The sequence below is a fragment of the Tupaia chinensis genome, unplaced genomic scaffold, assembly GCF_000334495.1.
Source record: "Tupaia chinensis unplaced genomic scaffold, TupChi_1.0 Scaffold147500_2, whole genome shotgun sequence".
Lineage (NCBI taxonomy): Eukaryota > Metazoa > Chordata > Mammalia > Scandentia > Tupaiidae > Tupaia > Tupaia belangeri.
Window position 1 is genome coordinate 1,138,415 of NW_006207352.1, and position 19,864 is coordinate 1,158,278.

The 19,864-nt window shown below is 49.9% G+C and overlaps 1 protein-coding gene across 1 annotated transcript in view; it reads right to left on the reverse strand.

Moving 5' to 3' along the window:
• Positions 1-9,664: 9,664 nt before the first annotated feature.
• Positions 9,665-19,864, reverse strand: part of EFCC1 (EF-hand and coiled-coil domain containing 1) — a 34,670-nt gene continuing 24,470 nt past the window's right edge. Inside the window, exons 4-8 of the mRNA XM_027768814.1 lie at positions 19,711-19,861; positions 17,884-18,019; positions 15,929-16,069; positions 13,153-13,222; positions 9,665-12,374 (exon numbers count right to left, since the gene is read on the reverse strand). Coding sequence (XP_027624615.1) covers positions 12,238-12,374; positions 13,153-13,222; positions 15,929-16,069; positions 17,884-18,019; positions 19,711-19,861 — 635 coding nt within the window. The 3' untranslated portion in view covers positions 9,665-12,237. The remainder of the gene's footprint in view (positions 12,375-13,152; positions 13,223-15,928; positions 16,070-17,883; positions 18,020-19,710; positions 19,862-19,864) is intronic.

Below are 19,864 nucleotides of genomic sequence, written 5' to 3' on the forward strand. Positions count from 1 at the left end.
CGCCAGCCGCGCGGCTGCTTCTTCTTCCTTTCTCTTATTCTTTATGTCTCTCTGGTACTTCTGACCAAAAAAGAAAAAAAAAAAGGTCTAGCAGGTGTCATGGTAGCATGGAGGTTAAGGCAACTGGGTCAGACATGGTCAACCATACAGTTTGAGTCCCAGATCTGACAGCTTGAGACACATGCCTGGCACATGTGCGTGGGTGCCCAAGACCCTTAAGAGGAGAATAGAGGAGAGGTGATTGCAGTGTGACCATATGCTCCCTGGGGGTGATTTCAACTCCCCTGCCCCCTCTCTGTCTCTTTTTCGCTAGTGCACATGCCCTATAGCAAACTTAAAAAAATAAAGGATTTTAAATTTAATTATGTTTGTAGTATCATAAAATATTATAATAAAATGTAATAGGAAAATATTATAAACAATTATTCAATTAGAACATTAAGCATTTTTAATACATCATAAACATTTCACCATTATGAAATATTAGCTCAGCTAATGATCTGCAGAGGTGGCAGAATCTGGGCACACAGGGGTTGGGTGACTGAAGTCTGGGGACCTTAGGACACAGTGGTGCTTTGGGAATGTGAGAAAGGGTTCTAGCAATAGGGGCAAATGGCCTTGGTGAGAGGGACCAGAGGCTGGTTCCTGAGGCCAGGGCTGTGGAAAGAGGGGAGGGGCAGGAGAGCGAGGGAACCTTGGGCCCCTCTGTGGTTGCAGCTGGTGTCTGCCAAAGACGTCAAACCTAGCAAGAGGGTCTGGGTCTCCAGTCTGGAGGAGCTGAGAGGTGCTGAAAGGCTGGAGCCTCCAGCCCAGCCCTGGGCATCCAGTCCCTTCTGGCAACCCACTGAGGATCGACAGGGCCTACATGCTCACAAGGTCCAAAGGGGAGTCTGTCCCCCACCTCTAGAAAGTTGGCCATCCTCAGCATTCTCCATCTTACTCAGAAGGCAAAGACAGCTGCCAGGTAAGGGTTTTTGTTGTTGTTTTTAAAGATTTATTTATTTATCCATTTAATTTGACCAGAGTGAGACATAGAGACAGGAGGGAAAGTGAGAAAGCAAGCCACTAGTCTGGGACTCGGACCGTAGTGGGCCATGTGGGGGTGTCCAACACCTTAACCACCATGCCACCTGCTGGTCCCAACCAGGAAAGGGTTTTAAAGAGGAAGGAACTGATCTTAGAAATCTAGCCCCAAATAAGGGTCTGACTCCAGGCCACAGCCCAGGTCCCCAGCAGCAGGGCCTGAGAAGAGACTTTGTGTCCACTGAACCCGGAAAGGGTGGGGCTCCTATACCAGTGAGAGTGCTGTGGGCCATGTAGGACATTCCGGAAGAGTTCACCTTGGACAAAGAACCGAGGAGGGTCTCATGGATAGGGTGAATACCTGGGGCAGGTGTGGTCTGCAGTATGATGGCATGATGTCCCTCATTCAGCAGGTGTGTGGTCAGCCCAAGGGAGGCTGCAAACCAGGAACCACCTTGAGGAAGAATGTCCCTCCTGAGCCACCTAGCAACAGGTGGCAGCCACGACTAGTTGGCAGCCTGCCCGCCCAGCTGCCCCTTCTTTCTCTAGGTCTGAAGCCCTTATTTCTAGAATCTGAGAGTCATCTTTTTATTTTTTAGATACTTTTATGCTATTTGGTATCTGTGCTCTCCAGAGACAGAGACAGAGAGAGAGACAGAGACAGAGAGAGAGAGAAAGAAAGAGAGAGAGAGAGGTGAGGGAGTGAAAAATCACCCTCCAGGAAGAATAGCCACATCACAATTCCTTTTCCTCCATTTGCCTCTTGGGATTTGGGGCATCCACGTGTATATGACCTGTGCACCTTTCAAGCCACCTGTTCCTGGACTTGAACAGTGATGTTGGCCATGTGGGACTCAGTGCCTTAACCACCATGCCACCTGGCTGGTGGCCCTGTTTTTTCTTTTACTTTTATCTACTCTTAAAAAATGTTGGATGGCTGGGACCAGTAGTTAGTGTAATGGTTATGTCGCTGGACTCCCATGTAGTCGACCGCGGTTCGTGTCCCGGACCCGGTGGCTTAAAACTCAGGCTGGGTGTGTGTGCATGCGTGCCCAAGATCCCGAGAGGAGAATGGAGGAGAAGGGATTGTGGCGTGGCCATCCCCCCTGGGGGCTGATTTCTCACTTTCTGTGTCTCTATCTCTCTCTGTCTTTCTGGCGAGCGCATGCACCCTATAGCAAAACCCTATCAAAAAAAAATGTTGGATGGCTCATATTCTCATAGGAGAGAGAGAGAGAGAGAGAGAGAGAGAGAGAGAAATAAAAAAGCACCTTCCCTGGGTTAGCCATGCTGCAGTCCCTTCTCTGTTTCTCCTTCGGGATTTTGGGCATGCATGCACACTCACGGGTGTGTTTTTCAAGGTTCTGGGTCTGGGATTCCAAGCACACAGTCCACCATGTGGGACCCACCCAGCCATTTACACCACACCACTGGCTGGACTGCCCCTGCAATTTCTCCTAAGAATTCTATAGTTCTTGCTTGTACACCTATTGGGGTCAGTCCTTTAAAAAGTTTGTGGAAAATGTGTATTACGAAGACCTATGCATGATTTCCAGTTTTTTTTTTCCCCATCAAAATATACTTGCATTTTAACTCCATTTCTGCTAATGTTTTGAGGTCCTCTCACAGGTCTTTGAGGCATTTAAATTTAGTTTTTGAAAAAAAAAATCTTTTTTTTTTTTTTGGTTATAGGGTGGGGGTGAGAAGGTGGAGAGGAGAGAGGGAGGGAAACAGAACAACCTGGAGGGTGGTTGGCCACACCACAATCCTTTTCCCTCCATTCTCCTTTCAGGAGTCTAGGCACGCACACACCCATGTTTCCCAGTCACTGGAGGGTGAAGCCGGCCCTGTGCAACCCAACCGCCTCAACCACTGCCACCTGGCTGACCCGAACCTCTGCACTCTCCCCAGCGCACCTGCTCCCGTCTCTGTTACCCCTACTCCCCTCCAGCCTCATGGCGTCCTCTCCACCACATGTCACCCTCTATCTTAAGGGCTCTAGAGATTTTGAGGGTGACATTCATGTCTCCGGGTCCCCACTTTCCCTCCGTTCCTACTGCAGCTGCAGCAGTTCAGGCACCGTCCTGTCCAAGGCCTGCCACTGTCAAGGAGGGGAGAGCAGAAGACGGGAATGGCGGGCCCCTCTGTGGTCACACTTGGTGATGGCCAAAGACGTCAGCTCGCGAGATGGGGCACATCAAAACCAAGAAGAGTCCGGCCACTGTCCCCTAAGTCACTCCACCATTCATCTCCCTGATAGAACCTAGCTGAACACAAGCAGCTGCACAGCAGGCCGCCCACCTCTGTGGCCGCTAAGTGCTGTCACGTGACCAAGCATCAGCCAATGAGAAGAGGGAGTGTAGTGCATTCACGTGGCTAAGTGCGGGCCAATGAGAAGAGCGTGGGAGTGCAGTCGTCGCGTGACCAAGTGCAGGCCAATGGGAAGAGTGGTGCAGTCACGTGACCAAGCGCCAGCCAATAGGGAGCGCGGCGGGAACGCAGCGGCCAGTCTGGGTCAGTCAGAGAGGAGGAGGTTCTCGAGGTCTTATCGGTCCCCGGGGCTGAGGTGGGCCGCCAGCCGCCATTCTGGCTCCGTTTGCTTGGCTGGACTTCATCCCTGAGAGGTGGAGGTCAAGGTTAGTTGCTGTGAGCCGCTGTCTTTCCGTCTGTAGTGGCCGCGACACCCCACCCCGGGCCAGCGAGGCAGAAGGCCCGAGGCCCCGGCTGTGGGAGAGCGCGGCCCTGCCCTGCGCCGCTGTGCGCTGCCCCTGCCCGGGTAGGAGCTCTGGAGGCTCGGCCTCATCCTGGCCACAGACGCCCTGCCAGGGCCGCCGTGTGGCGGAGTGGGCGGGGAAGAACCTGCGTGTGCCCGAGACCGAGACGAAGGAGCTGGTGCGACGCCACTGCCTGTTCTGTGCGCTTGGACCGAGGGGCTCGGCCCCCCGGGAACAGGGATCCCGCGAGGGCTTACGGGCTTAGACCAGAGCACGGGGCTGCGAGGACTCCACACGCCCCGAAAGGCTGAGAGCCGCTTCTCCCGGCGAGGTCAGGCGTGTCCAACTGTGGCTGTTCGTGCACTTTCACACGTCACACGTGTCGTTGCCACTCAGGGGCGTGGTTAGTACGGAACGAGCCGCGTTTGTCCTAGGACATTGCGGTTCTCCGTCTGGACCGCTTGGGCTCTTGTTCGTGCTTGCAACACGTTCACCTTGCAATTTAAGTACACCCTACAGAAAGGGAGCAGGGAAGATTCCCAGAGGGCCCTTTTAAAACAGTTGATTATTATTATTTTATTAAAATTTTGCTATAGGGCACATACACTCAGCACAGAGAAAGGAAGATGCCAGGTTTGTGACTTGAACTGTGGTCGACCGTGTGGGAATCCAGCACCTCAAACACACCACACCACCTACCAGCCAGCTCCCTTGTTTTTTACCTCACTGAATTCTATCCCCTCTACCTTCTGAAGGGTTTCTCTCCAGCCATTCCCCCTTTCTGTATCATCACTTTCTTATTTACTGATCACTATCGCCTGTATCACTCTTTTGCAAAAATCCTCCCTCCATTCCACCTCTTCCTGCTATGATCTCCTGGTTTTCTTGCTTTTCTCCTCCATGGAGTTGTGGCAGAGCCAGCCTGTGCCGTGGTGGTAACCAGTGCTCCGCCGTTCTGGAACCAGATGCCCCGCATTTGTGTCCTGAAGCCTCCCTGCACACACTGGGCTCACAGTGTGTGTGGGCCTGTGATCTGGGCTGGCCGAAGATGGGGAAATGGATGGTCTGAAGACTCTGGGTGTCTGTCTCTGTCTCTCACGGAAGAGATAAATAAACTGGAGGAAAGAAAGAGTTCTATTTATGGCCCAACCCACCAGCGATTTCAGATGTCTCAGCCACCAGAGTAGATTCAGAAAGTAACCACTTCTTTCCTGTTCTGCCACTGCCCTGGTCGTCTTAGCGGTGTTGTCTCACCATTGCAACTAGAATAAAGTTCATGTTCCTCTGGTGCCTACAAGCCCCTCTGGGCTCTTCTCCACTGGTTAGCCTTCTGCCTGCTGTCCCTAAGGGCTCCTCAGTCTCAGCCACAGCAACATCCTGCCTGTCCTTCAGACTCTCAGCACTTTCTCACCTCAGGGCCTTTGCACTTGGAGTTTCCACTACTCCACGCTCCCACCCTTGTCCTGTCCCCACAAGGCCTCCTCCTGATCTTCATTCACATCTCAGTTCAAGTGACCCTTCCTCCAAGGCCTCCCAGTGGAGGTACACTCTCACGCTCTGCACCAGCACTGCATATCCTTTTTCATGTCCTGTCAGGACCTGATTCTACGTCCTTTGTGAAGTGAGGCTGCTTTGCCAATTTCATTAGAGCACAGAAACGGTCCTTTTTTAGTTGCCAGATTTTTAAATTGTGCTTGTCACCAAGTGACACAGAGAGTAAATTTTCCTTCTTGAGTACATTTACAGAAAATTAAAGAGGGAAAAGCATCACGTAGGTATTAGCCCAGGTGATGGAAAATATGGCAAATACCTTGAGGCAGGACAGGCCACGAATTAAACAGGCTCCCTGACCTGAGGCCTGGAGGTCACGCGGACCCTGTGACATTCACTTCTCTTTCAGGAATGCTTTCGCCACCTAAGTGACAACCATGTGAAATTTCAGGGTTGGGGCAATTTAAGGTCAGTGGGATGATTTCTTTGCCAGAAGGCAAGAGGGGACATTAGTTAGAATTTCCCTGAAAGCATTTTTAATGAGTTTCAGACCATTTGAACAATCCCAAGGAAGTACTTCCCAAAATAGGCAAAAGCAGAGTGGTAGTCATAGACTCCATCCACAGGTATTTTACTCTCCTTCTGTCTCTCAATACTGTCAGGCTGCTGCCCTCCCTTCTTCTCCAGTCAGGCTGGCTCCACAGTCTGTCGCCAGAGCAGTTGCACCCGATCCCTGACTTTCTGTGCTTGGAATTTCAGCTTCTGGGGATGCTGTCTTGACACTGGTGACAGTTTTATCTTCACATTTGTGTTCCTAAGTCAAGTCTAGGGGGCGATGGGCAGGCATGGAGGACCTGGAGCCTCAGCTGGCCCTTCCTGTCAGCTCTCTGTCTCTTCGCTGCCTGTACCCACACCCTGTGTCCAGAGGCCTGTTCCTGGCCTGCCTGCAGTATTTTATCTGAAGGGGAGCAGAAGCCCTCAGGCCTGAGCAAGTATACACATCCTCGCTTGGAGAGAGGTAGGCTTTGACTCTGAAAGGAAGAGTTATCAAAGACTTTGCAGACATGTGGGTTTGTGTGCATGTGTATGTATGTACATATTTTAAAGTCTATTTATTTATTCCATGTGAGAAACACAGAAGCACCCCACTAGGGTCTGAAGCTGCGATCTACTGCCAACCTCAGCCAGACCATGTCACAGGCATATACCCCCAATGTGCACAGGATGACCTTGGGACACCCAGGGCCTTCCCCATGTGGATCCAGTTGCGTTACTGTGGCATCACCACCTGGCCCTGTGGATTTATTTTAACAGGAAGTTTAAAAATTCAAATAATTGTAGTCTGTTAAGAGAACCCTAAACTATCAAGAGGCATCAGCCCTGTGGTCCTTTTGTTTCTAATTGACTCTCAGCATGCTCAAGTGACAGGGAACTTTTACATTAGGTTGTGACTGAGTCTCGGGCCCAAATATCTGGGGAAGCTCTGTTTGGTGATGGGTTCTTAGGACTTATCCACCTCTTCTGCACCTGATTGAGGGCATCCGGAGTTTGCCATGCCCTCAGTGGCAGCTCCCTTGAGATGTCATCTCAGTCTTCAGGTCAGATGACAAAGGTGTTCCCTCCTTCCGTGAGTCCCATCCTTGTATCCTGTCCTGTTGGTGGCCCTCCTTCTGCATTGCTATGTCCTAGTTTCCTCTCCCTTTGTTGGTAACCCTCCTTCTGCAACACTGTGTCCTCATATCCTGTCTCCTGTTGGTGGCTTCAGGACTGGCACTCAGCCAAGGCCCCAAATGCTGATTTTGGTGCAGGCTAGTCAGGAAGTGTTAAGTATAGGTTTGAGTGGACAGGCCAGGCTAGAATCCTGACTCTGTGACTGAGCTGAGAGGTGTAGAAAGGGTCTCCATCAGTGCAATGTGGAGAGGAGGCAAACTGGTCTCATGGGTCACAGATGTGGATACAGGACCTGGATATCCCTCCAGGGGAGATCACACCCATGGCCATCTAGATTTTCTGCTGTATTATTTTTTATTTTATTTTATTTTATTTTTTTTTACATTTAGTTCTATTTTGAGTTCATTTTTGTGAAGAGTGTAAGGTCTGTTTAGATGTGTTTTTAGTAGGTGGACATCCAGTTGTTTCATTTGTAGGGAAGGCATTTTTTGGTCCATCCTGTGGCTTTGGCTCCTTTGTCAAAGAACAGCTGACTGTCTGGGTCATTTGCCCGTTGGTCTCTTCTTTCACCAGTACCACACTGTCTTGGGTACTACACTTTAGAATCAGTTGTTAATGTACTCAAAATAACTTGCTGTGGGGACTGCAGGTGACATGGTGGTTAAGGTGCTGGATCCTACATGGCCAACTACATGGTTTGAATCCTGAACCTGGCAGTTTGAAAATCAGGCCAGGCATGTGTGCATGCATTAAATAACTTGCTGAAATTTTGATTGGGATTGCATTGAATTTATAGATCAAGTTGGGAAAAACTGAGATTTTTGACAATATTGAGTCTACCCATGAACATGGAATATCTCTATTATTTATAATAGTTATTTGATTTCTTTCATTAAATTTTTATAGTTTTCCTTGTATAGATTTTGTACATATCTTGTTGGATTTGTTTAATTTTATTCATAATTATTTATTTTTAAAATTTGATGAGAGAGAAATAGGGGGTTGAGAAAACAAGCCACCAGCTCTACAACTTGAACTGCAGTCAGCCATGTGGGAGTCCAGTGCCTTAACTACCATGCTACCTGTCAGCCAGCCCCCCATATCTTGATAGGTTTGTACCTAAGTGTTTCCTTCTGGTGTTAATGTACGTAGCACTGTATCTTTTTTTTTTTTTTTGGAGAGGTTTTTGCTATAGGGTGCGTGTGCTCACCAGAGAGACAGAGAGAGACAGAGAAATAGAGAGCGAGAAATCACTCCCCAGGGGGATGGCCATGCTGCAATCCCTTCTCCTCCATTCTCCTCTTGGGATCTTGGGCACGCACGCACACGCACATGCCCGGCGTGAGTTTAAGCCACTGGGTCCGGGACTCGAACCGCGGTCGGCTACATGGGAGTTCAGCGACATAGCCATTACACTAACTGCTGGTCCCAGTAGTATTGTATTTTTAATTTCAAATTCTCGTTCATTGTTGGTATACAGGAGAGCGATTAACTTTTGTTTATTAATCTTATAACTTGCAGCCTTCCTATAATTACTTATTAGTTGTAGGAGTTTTTGTTATGGTGGTGGTTGTTGATGCTGTTCTTTTAGATTTTCTACATAAACAATGTCATCTATGGAGATCAGAGATAGGTTTTTTTCTGTACACCTTTCCTTTTCTTTCTTTCAGAACAGGTTTTTATCTGTACACCTTTCCCTTCCTTCTTTCAGATTAGCTAGGACTTCCAGTGTGATTCCAGTTCTTCCCTATCCCTAGTTACCTTAGAGTTTTTAAATGAATAGTTGTTGCATTTATTGCTTTTTGTACGTGTATTGACATGATTATGTGATTTTTTTTCTTTCGTCTACTGATATGAAGGATTACATTAATTGATTTTTCAGATATTGAAAATTCTTATATACCTGCAGTAAAGTCCACTTGGTAGTGGTGTATAATTATTTTTGGAGTTGATTTTCTTTTTTCTTCCTTCTTTTTAAAAATAATTATTAATTTAATTTAATTTAATTTATTAATTTTTTTCTTTTTTGGGAGAGGTTTTTGCTATAGGGCATGTGCACTCGCCAGACAGACAGAGAGAGACAGAGAGACAGAAAGTGAGAAATCACCCCCCGGGGGGGATGGCCACGCCGCAATCCCTTCTCCTCCATTCTCCTCTCGGGATCTTGGGCACGCACGCACACGCGCCCGGTGTGAGTTTAAGCCACCAGGTCCGGGACTCGAACCGCAGTCGACTACATCTTAATCCTTAGCTCATATTTCACTGGCCAATGCAAGCAACCTTTTTACACCTAATTTCAAATGGACAGGAAAGGATAGTGTACCAGGAGATAAGGGAGAACATGAGTAATAGCTACCACAGTGGTTGCTGGTCACTTTTTTTTTTTTTTTTAATTTGCCAGAATGTATGTGCTCGCTGGAGAGAGAGAGAGAGAGAGAGAGGGCTAGAAAGCACCCTGACCCACATGAGGAATGGTCATGCTACAATCTGTCTCCTCTGTATCTCTCCCCTTTCAGGATTTGGTGCATGCATACATGCCTGCTGTTTCTTTCCTTTTTTTTTTTTTTTGGAGAGGTTTTTGCTATAGGACTCGTGTGCTCGCCAGAGAGACAGAAAGCGAGAAATCACCCCCCAGGGGGATGACCACACTGCAATCCCTTCTCCTCCATTCTCCTCTCTTGGGCACACACACATACGTGCCCGGCATGAGTTTAAGCCACAGAGTCCAGAACTCGAACTGCAGTCAACTACATGGGAGTCCAGCGACAAAGCCATTACGCTAACTGTTGGTCCCAACCTGCTGTGTTTCTAAAGCCACTAGGAGCAGGATTGGAATCGCACAGTCTGTTCGGTATCTAGCTGCCTTAACCCTAGAATACACGGTGGCCCTGGATTAGATTTCTACTGAAATTTTCTTGAGTATTTCTGCATTGTGTTACTACTGGATGGACCTGAACACACCAGGCATACTGACATATGCCCATGATCTCGGGAGGCTGGGGCAGGTCACAGTGTGATGAGTACCTCTCTCCCCATTCCCTCAGATTAAAAAAAAAAAAAAAAAAAAATCTTTGCTATTTCTAACAAGTGATATCCCTGCCACAGCTGGATCTGATTCTGATGTTTGGTTTACTTTTTTAAAACTTTGCTTTTTGTGCCTTATAGTGGTTTGTTGAAAGGCAGATAGGACATGCTAGATGACAGGAATTGTTGTAAATAAGTCTCTAGTGATGTAGTGGTGAGGTGTGTGGAAAGAGATGAGTTCCACAGTCCTGTGATTGGGTCCCTATCATTTAGAGAGCTTGTGCCCTGAGCTGTGACCATCTCAGGTCCCTTCCTTGGTAGGACAAGATAGCTTGAGGGAGCTGGAGTGGTGTTTCCTTCTTCCAGGTGATTAGGTTCTAACAAAACCCCAACAGGTCAGAGACTGAGAGAACTGTCTCTCGCAGGCAGACCTTGTTGAGAAGGGTGCAGTGTTCTCAGCATTTCAGAATGGCTCTTTTCTCCCTCCCATGCAGAAGCACAAATGGATTTTCCTTCCATCTTACTATGAGAATGTAATGGGGCCCCTGAAGGTAAAACGCACAAAAGTGTGACGGTCCCCTCTTACTGTGTCCCCTGGGAGTTTTGTTTTTAAGTTTATTTCTCTCTCTCATGAGAGCAAGAGACAGAGAGAGAAGTACCCTCAGTGGGTCTCATGCCATGAGTCTCCCACTCTCACTCTTCCCAGCCAGGGCCATGGTGCATGCACCTGGTGTGTGCAGGTCTACTGGGAACCACACCTGTAACCCTCCGCACAGATCTAACTTTGCTCAAGCACTGCATTGCTGCCGTGCTGGTGGGCTGTTCCTGTACCCTCAGGGCATTCACGCTCATTCTTGTCCACACTGAGTTTTAACACATGCACAGGCTCTCATGACCCACCATGACCAGGGCCCAGGGCAGCTGACACCCTTACTGAGCAGGGGCATGTGTGGGTCACACAGCTGTCAGTGCAGCACCAAAGAACCTACCTGGTGGGTCCAGTTGAGTGGAGAATGAGCTGGGGTCACCCATTGGGGACCTGTGCCTTTCCTGAGCAGGCATGTGCTCTCTGACAGGACCAGGGCTGAGCCGACCCTCTGTGATGGCCACTGGACATTCAGCTTTTGGATTCCATTTCTGGAAATTGGTATCCCTGTGTCTTTCTCCCGGGAGTTTGCAAGGGCTGCCTGCTGCCTCTTCCAAGCCAAGCTGCTGAGGGTCCAGGGCTCCTTCAGCCCCTCCTGCTCCCTTCTGCTGCCCTTCCTGGAAGCCCACTGCTGCTCTGACCCCCTGATTGACTCTTTGCTGCCCTCCTCTGGTTCTATCTCATGTCCCTTGGGTCCCCTTGCTCCTCTTGTCCTGTGTGTGCTATTGTCCTCTTTTGCCTCCAGTCAACACTCCAGTGGCAGCTTAGAAACTCCAGTGGCTCCCTGTGGCCTGTAGGAGAAAGTGTCATCCTCATGGGTCTCTGAGGCCCTTTATGACCTGTCCCTGCCCTCTTCCCATTGCTCTTTAGAGCAGACCAAGCCCCTGTGGCCATGTCTGGGCCCCCTGCAGTGCTCCCATACTCCTAGACACCACTCTTAGGGCTTTCATGATGGTCGTTTTGCTTCCCTCTGACTTGGATCTCCCTTTCTGACTTCACCAGTGTGTCTGCTTATCTTAAGCTCCTAAGCAGGTGAGACCAGCACCTTGTCTTGCTCCTTCCTGCCATCCCACGAGGCCCACAACCTGGTGTTCAGGAGGAAGACTGGATTAACCTTAGCCACCATGCCAAATAAAATGCCTCCCCACCCCTTTGCCCAACTAATGCTTCCCTCCCTTTAGACATAGTTCAAGGCCAGCTCAAGGTCCAGCTCCCCCAGGAATTCTATAGTGATACCTCCCTCCTTGGAATACCCCAGCCTCTCCTGGCCTCCAGCACTTCCTGGGCTGTGGGGAGCTTCCCTGTGGACGAGGTGTATCCTGAAGGTTAGGCTCGGTCTCTTTTGCAGCAGGCACGCCAGTGGGTGGAAGGGGGGGACAGTGCTGGGAAGGGGGCAGTCCTGGGCTGAACTGGGTAGGAAAGTAGGTGCCTCTGCTCTCAGGGAGAGGAGACAGCACTGGGGACAGGGCTTAAATGTGGACTTTGGTGGCAAGAACACAGGGCCTTGAGGGAATGTGGGAAGAGCTGGCCCTCTGCAGTGAGGCTCTGGGCATGGCTGTCTTGGTTCTAATGACGTGCCTATGGTTAGGCAACAGTGGTCGGGCTCATGGTAGAGGCAGGTCCAGTGGTGGTTGGTTGATCAGGGTGCCAGCACATGGGCCAGCAGTCTTAGCAGGAGATGAGGAGGGGGTTGTTGAGCACAGCTGGTGCAGAGGTTGGTGTAGAGGGCTGTCCCTGCAAGAGCTTGCAGCCAGCCAAGGCTTGGTACAGGGCGTCCAGGGTTGCCGAAGGACCAGCTCTCCTTTCTGGTTGGACAGATGGGCAGGAGGGCAAGGTCAGTCTGCCTCCTCCAGGATCACTGTCATGCCAGTATCCCTCCCCAGCCTGCCAACCACCACCCTGTCTTGTCTGTCTTCTGCTAAGGACCGGGGGAAGGGCTTCTTGCAAATAGTTCTAATTTCCTCCTTGGTACCTGACCATTCAAGGTACTGGACACACCCAAGTCCTGCCCAAAGATGCCAGTGAGGTTGCAAGCCAAGGCTATGCCATCAGTCCACCCGTTAGCCTGTGAGGCACTTTGGGGCAGGAGTCCGGCCTTGCTCCTTCTGGCTGCTCTGGGCATAAACTGGCACTGATGAGAGTCTTAACAGCAGGGGCTGCATGTTTAAGGCTGTGTGCATGGCTAACACCTGACCCTTTGTGCCTCAGTCTCCTCTGTGGAATGGGAAAGCCCTTCCTTGTGGGGCTATTGTAGGACTCAGGGAGTTAAAGGCATCTGGGGCTTCTGCCAGTGCCTGGCCCATGGTGAACTCATGACAGCGGCTGCCAGTCTTCCCAGCTCTCTTGCTGGCTCGCCCACTCTGGCTTCTGTGGATCCTCTCCTTGTCTATTCCCACTTTCTGCACTTGTTAAGTACCACATTCGACTTCCCAAAGCCTGTTTCTGATTGTACCAATTGCAGGTATTCAGAGTTGTAACAGAGAAGACATTTTAAAGATAGACACTTAAGACAGGGAGTGCTGGACTTCCTAGTCAGGACGTCCTCCGGCAGCACTCCAGGCTCTGAGAGATGGGCACTCCTACCGTGTGCAGGGTCCCTGCAAGCATCCAGCGTGCTCAGCAAGATCTTCCCCAGGGCTCTTTTTGATATGTTCTTAAAAAGAAAAGGAACAGGACTGGAGCAGACCATGACCACTGGGTTCTCCAGCAGCAGGTGGTACCTGGTGGCCCCTCTGGGCATCTGTGCAGCTCCCCAGGGACAGATAAAGCCCCTCCCCCATCATCCTTTCTAGTTCCTTACCCTGAGGCTGCTCACTGGGTTTCTCATACTGGGTGGAGGGAGCTGCGTGCAGGAGCATGTATGTAAGGGTTACACTTCACGTGCCCATGTAGGCACTGGGAAGTAAGCATTTGCTCCTTGCAATGACTTGTTTTATTAAGCCCATTTAGCCAGCAAAATGAGCAGTGCTGAGAAAGATTCAGCAATTCGCCCAAAGCCAGCCAGCTGGGAGGAGGGAGGACCAGCGTCTATCCTAGTCTGCAAGGCCTTCCTGCCCTCCTTTTCAGCTCTCTCTGCTTGCCCTGGCTGTGTGATACTGAGCATGACCTCACAGCTGGTTGTCCTAGGCAGCCCAATGGACAAGAAACAGTTGCTCAGAGCCTTGCAGGCCAGGGTAATTCTGCTTGTACCTCATGTTGGCTGTATAATACTGGGAAGGTTAACAGATCCCTTATTTTATTTTTATTTTTTTCTTTTTTAAGAGAGATTTTTGCTATAGGGTGCATGCCCTGGCCAGAGAAAGAGAGACAAAAAGCGAGAAATCACCCCCTAGGGGCATGGCCATATTACAATCCCTTTTCCTCCATTCTTCTCTTGGGATTTTGGGTGCACCTGCACACACACACATGCGTCCGGTGTGGGTTTCAGGATGCTGGGTCTGGCACTTGAAATGCAGTTAACTACATGGGAGTCCAGCGATGTAACCGTTACACCATCTGCTGGTCCCGATTTTTTTTTCCTTTTTAATAGTTTAATAGTTTGATGGTTTCTGGATCCTGATTTTTTAATCAGCCACCTTGCCAAGGGATTATATAATTTGTCTGTAGACTCTCTGAGGGAGTTCTAGGTAGATTAATATGATGTCACTTAATGATAGTTTGTTTCTTCCTTTCTAATCTTTAACTCTTCTTTCTCCTGTCTTGCTAAATGGGCTAGAACCTCTAGCTGGACACAAGCAGTGATTCTTGTCTTGAACCTGACTTCAGAAGGATTCCTCCTAACTTTTTGCCAGTCTGTGTAAGATTTGTAAGAAGTATTTGGTCTGGACTCCTCATCAGGTTAAGGAAGATCTCTACTATACTTAAACATTGCTGAGAGATTTTATAATCAAAGAAGATTGTGTTCTATTAATTGCCTTTTCTGTGTCTATCGACATGATCATATAGTTTTCCTCCTGTAATCTGCAACACAGTGTAATAGTTTTTTATTTTTTATTATTTTTTTTATTTGACACAGGGTGTGTGCACTTGCCAGAGAGAGAAAATGAGAAATCATCCCAGGGGGGGATGGCCATGCTGCAGTCCCTTCTCCTTTTGGGATTTCGAGCATGCACATACATGTGCCTGGTGTGTTTTTTAAGCTTCTAGGTCTGGGACTTGAATCACACAGTAAGCCATGTGAGATCCAGCCACCTTATCCACCATCCCACTGGTTTGCCCAGTGGTAATAAATTTTTCTGGTATAGAATCATCTTTAAATTCCTAGAATAAATCCAACTTGGTTGTGTTGCATTTTCTTGAACAATGCTGGATTTGGTTTGTTAGAATTTTATTTAATAATTTTGCATCATGATTAAATGTGATGTTAGCTTATAATTTTACCTTCTGGTATCTATTCTCTCTTTAAAAAGGGTTTATTTAGGGACCAGTAGTTAGTGTAATGGCTATGTCGCTGGACTCCCATGTAGTTGACCATGGTTTGAGTCCCAGACCCGGCGGCTTAAACTCACGCTGGGTGCATGCGCGTGTGTCCAAGATCCCGAGAGGAGAATGGAGGAGAAGGGATTGGCGTGGCCATCCTTCCTAGGGGGTGATTTCTTGCTTTCTGTTTCTCTGTCTCTCTCTGTCTTTCTGGCGCCCTATAGCAAAAACCTCTCCAAAAAATGGGTTTATTTATTTGTTCCACGAGAGAGGGACAGGGACGGAGAGGCATCCCAACAGGGTTTTCACATCACAATCCCAAGCCAACTTCAGCCAGCTTAGATCATGAACATGCACGAGTGTGCCTGGCATGTTAGGGAGATCTTAGAACATGGACTGAGGATCTTCCCATGGAGTCCAATTGTGTTATTGCTGCATCACTATCTGGCCCCTTCCCCTTTGGTTTTGATATCACGGTTAGGGTAGCTTCATAAAATGATGTGGGAGCCTTCCTGACTCTTGCTTTAAAATTGGCTTCTTGAGGGAACCAGCAGTTATCATAATGGCTATGTCGCTGGACTCCCACGTAGTTGACCGCGGTTCACGTCCTGGACTCAGTGGCTTAAAACTCACACCGGGTGTGTGTGCATGCATGCCCAAGATCCTGAGAGGAGAATGGAGGAGAAGGGATTGCGTGTGACGGTCCGCCCTGGGGGGTGATTTCTCGCTTTCTGTCTCTGTGTCTCTCTCTGTCTGGCGAGTGCACGCACCCTATAACAAAAACCTCTAAAAAAAAAATTGGCTTCTTGGGGCCTCCATTTCTGCATCTGTAAAATGGGTCAACACCCGTCCACATGAGGAAAGCCCAGAGCCTAACACCAGCAGGGGCTCCCTGAGAGCTCCTTTGATTCCCTTGGGGGAGTAGCGCCCGTGAACTTACCAGGTCCCGGAGCCTCTGCAGAAGCTGGAGCACATCTACCAGCTTCTCCTCCATCAGGGACAGCCGCACCCTCTCGGTCTCCACCACCTGCAGCTCCAGCCTCAGGTGTTCATTCTCTTCCTTCTTCCACTCTGGCTCTGCCTGTGAGATGAGGTGCACACTCACCTTGCTGTCCCACCCTGGTCCTCATGGCCCCCTGCCACTTTGACCTGTTCTCAGAGATCGTCTGGTTTGGCCTCTCCAAGCCTGCCAAGTGACGGGGCAGATAAAGCAGTCCATCTCTGAGACCAGCACTACAGCTCAGAGAAACTGAGAGCCTGACCTAAATTGGCACAGCGAGTTGGGCTGGTGTAAGAGTATGTGTTTTTTATTTTCTAGTCCAAGGACTTCTTGCTGTCTGATTTCCTTTCCTTTCCTTTTTATTTATTTATTTATTTTTTGGTAGTAAGTGTGTGCTGGTGAAGCCACAGAAACAGTCTGGCTCACACAGACAGGTAGTCTGTGGCAGGCTCATGGCCTGGCTGCTGGAGAGCCTCAGGAGAGGGCCAGCAGCTGCTCACCCTGGGGCTGCAGCTGAGTGGACACTCTCCAACCATCCCTACTGTCTCCACTCCCTCCAGCAGGAGGGACTCGCTTCTAGGACAGTGATCACACAGCTCACTATTAGATGGTGCTGTTGTCATTGCCATTTAGCAGGTGCAGAAGAGTCATGTGATTCCCAAGGCCATACAGGTGACTGAGCCAGGGTTGGACCCCAGCAGTGTGGCTGCAGCTCACACACCAGACTGTGCCCTAGTGACTCTGAGCTTAGGGTTGTCAGGGCTGCCCCAGGTGAGGTGCTCCCACAAGACAGAGGTTCCAGAGGTTGATGCTGTGGACCTTGGCTCTCTGGGAGGCCTACATGCAGCCCCAATGGCCTGCCAGTTAGTGACTGCCACCTTTGTCTCCTTTTGCCAATCCTAACAAAACGTTTGCATGATCTTGGTCTTTGGCTAATTTATTGTAGCGCTCAAGAACCGGCTTTTTTCTTTTTTGGTTGTTGGTTCATATTCTGAGACTGGAACTTAAATGGGCCTCCTTGCTCTTTCCTACCCATGAGTACTCAGCAGGTGGCCCCCAGAGAGTGGCAGAGCAGAGGGGTGGGCTTTGAAGCCTGTCCGCTTTGCTACGTTGGGGACTCTCTGGGTAGAAAATCAGAAGAGGCATGTCAGGGCCTCCCCCGATGACACGTGCTGTGCACATCAAGGGGACCTTTTCACTGATTACCATTTATGGGACTAGGGCTGCATCAGACCACACACATGTAAAACAGCACAGGTTGGGACCTTGGTGTGGAAGTGTAAACTGTCACATCCGAACCAGAGCCGCACATGTGCAGATCCAGGGTGAGCGAGTACTTTTAGCTGTGCTGTGTGTTCGGCTGTTGTAGAACGGAAACCTACCGAGTGGCCTTTTTGCCATGGAGACAGCTGGATGCCTCACATTCCTTCCTGCGTCTCTTTGGGACACATTCCCTTTTCTCTGGGAAGCTGCCCCAGCTCCACCCCAGGGATCGACCCAGGGACAGGCACATGACTGAGGCTGGATCAACCAGAGTTCCTTCCTTGAGATTTTGGTGTGTTGGGGGCGGGGGTTCTGACCCGGGCAGTGGAGCAGTAGCTGGCTGAGGCAGGGAGTGAGGCCAGAGCCCAGAGACAGAGTGGACCACTAACATGGTCCAGTCTGAGTCCTCATGCAGGCCTTGTTCTCAGCCCTGTAGCGCTAAGTCTGGGATCCTTTCACTTGGAACCAAAGGTTTATCACTGAATGCAGCTCAGAGGAGACACAGGTCCTTGTGGGGTTCTGCTTACGCATCTCTGATTGAGGCACAGGGCTTGGCTGCATCCCTTAAGTCCTCTGGTCGGAATTCCAGAACCAGCCCAGCCCTGACCTCTGTGACCTCGGGCTCTGCTGACCTCCCCAGGGATCCCCAGGTTCTTCTCCACCAGCATGGCGACATGGGCCTCCAGCTCTCCCAGAGCGTGTGTGTGGTCAGCTCCACCAAAGTGTCCGAAGTGTGTCCTGAGCTTCTGGGCTGTCTGGTCGTCAGGCCTGCAGCAGAGGAGGGCGGCACTGGGGAGCTGCTCCCAGCCTGCCTGGTTATCCCAGGCTTTCATCTCCTAGAGACAAAGCCAGGGCTTGCCCCTCCCTGCCCCCCCCCCATTGCTCAGGAAGCCAGAGGTACCTGACCTCCAGCACTCTCTTGGCCACAGCCACCTCTGCACGAGCCCCGGGGCCTTTGACATTACAGTCCCTCCTTGGGTAGCACTGTTCCCCATCACCCACTTATCCCAATGTGTCTGAGCTCTCTGCTCAGCACCTTCTCAGAGGGGCCTCCTCATCTCCATCCCTCTCCACTTCTTACTAGATCAGGGGGGTCAGGAGAACAAGCCCCCCCCTTCTATGTGTTGATGTTTTCCCAGCACCCCAGAGTTTGCCTTGCAGAGTAAGAACTTAATAAGTGCTTGTCATTGACATAAAGAATTGGAAACTGGGCCACCTGTTTGGGTGGTTAAGGTGCTGGTTCCCACATGGCAGACTCCTGGTTCAAGTCTTGAACCCACTGGCTTAAAAATCATGCCAGATATGTGTGCATATGTGCCCCAAATTCTGAGGAGAATGAAGGAGAAGGGGTTGCAGTGATCACCTCTGAAGGGTGATTTCTTACTTTCCCTCTCTCTATCTCTTTTTGTCTATCTCTATCTCTCACTGTCTCTTGTGAGTGCACGCGCCCTAAATCAAAAAATAAATAAATAAATAAATAAAGTTGGCAAAAACCACCACCCCTGGGAAACCATAACACTTTACACTTTCAAAAAATGAGGGACCAGCAGATGGTGTAATGGTTATGTCACTGGATTCCCATGTAGTTGACCGTGGTTTGAGCCCCAGACCTTAAAACTCATGCCAGGCACATGTGCATGAGCACTCAAGATCCTGAGAGGAGAATGAAGAAGGGATTGTGGCATGGCCATGCCCCCAGGGGGTGATTTCCTGCTTTCTCTCTCTGGTAAGAGCATGCACACTCTCTCTCAAAAAAAAAAAAAAAAAAAAAAAGGCTGTTGTGTCCCCGCAGAGCACCTGGTCCCTGTTAGAATTTTATACCTCTAGTCCTTGCAAAGCCCCTGCCAGCCGGTGTCAGTGTTCCATCTTACAGAAGACAGGATGGAGACTAGAGAAGGCAGTTGTTGGAGGCCCTGGGCATCCTGGTCTGTCTTCATCTCCTCTGATGTGGTCATGAGGGTTGCTAGAGTTTAGAAAGTCCCAGCCCAGGGACCAATGGAGGGGGCTCTGAGGGCCACACAAATGCCCAGGAGTGGCTGAGGGCTTTGCAGCTTGTCCTAGCACCAGGACCAGAATCAAAGCCACCATGACATGTAGCCCATCTTGAAGCCCATCTCATTCATCCTTGCATACACGGGGTGATTCTATGGCTGTTATGTCTCCCCTTGGACATACAAGGTGTTCCTGCTGTTATGCTCATTCTTGCACATGTGGGGTGGTCACTCTCGCACATGCAGAGTGGTTCTGCTGTCATAATCACTTGCACACATGAGATATCACCCTCACACCTGCAGGGTGGTCCTGCTGCCTTTATGATCACTCTTGCATGTGCAGAGTGGTCCTGCCACCTTACCACCAAGGGACAGCCTTTGAGGGGCTGGGGTGACCGTGCAGTGCCTGATGAGGATCCTGGGCTTCCTGGAATAACTCAGAGCCTGAGGCCACGGCCAGCAACCTACCTGCTCATGCAGCTGGACAGCTGAGCCAACAGTGTCTTGGTCAGGGATGCTGGGGACCTTTGCCCCTCACAGCACACCTTTGCCTCCTCCTCCTCCTGGTCGGAGGCTGCCTGGCCCTCTACAGAGCGGAACAGCTGATCTTCCATGTCTCCTG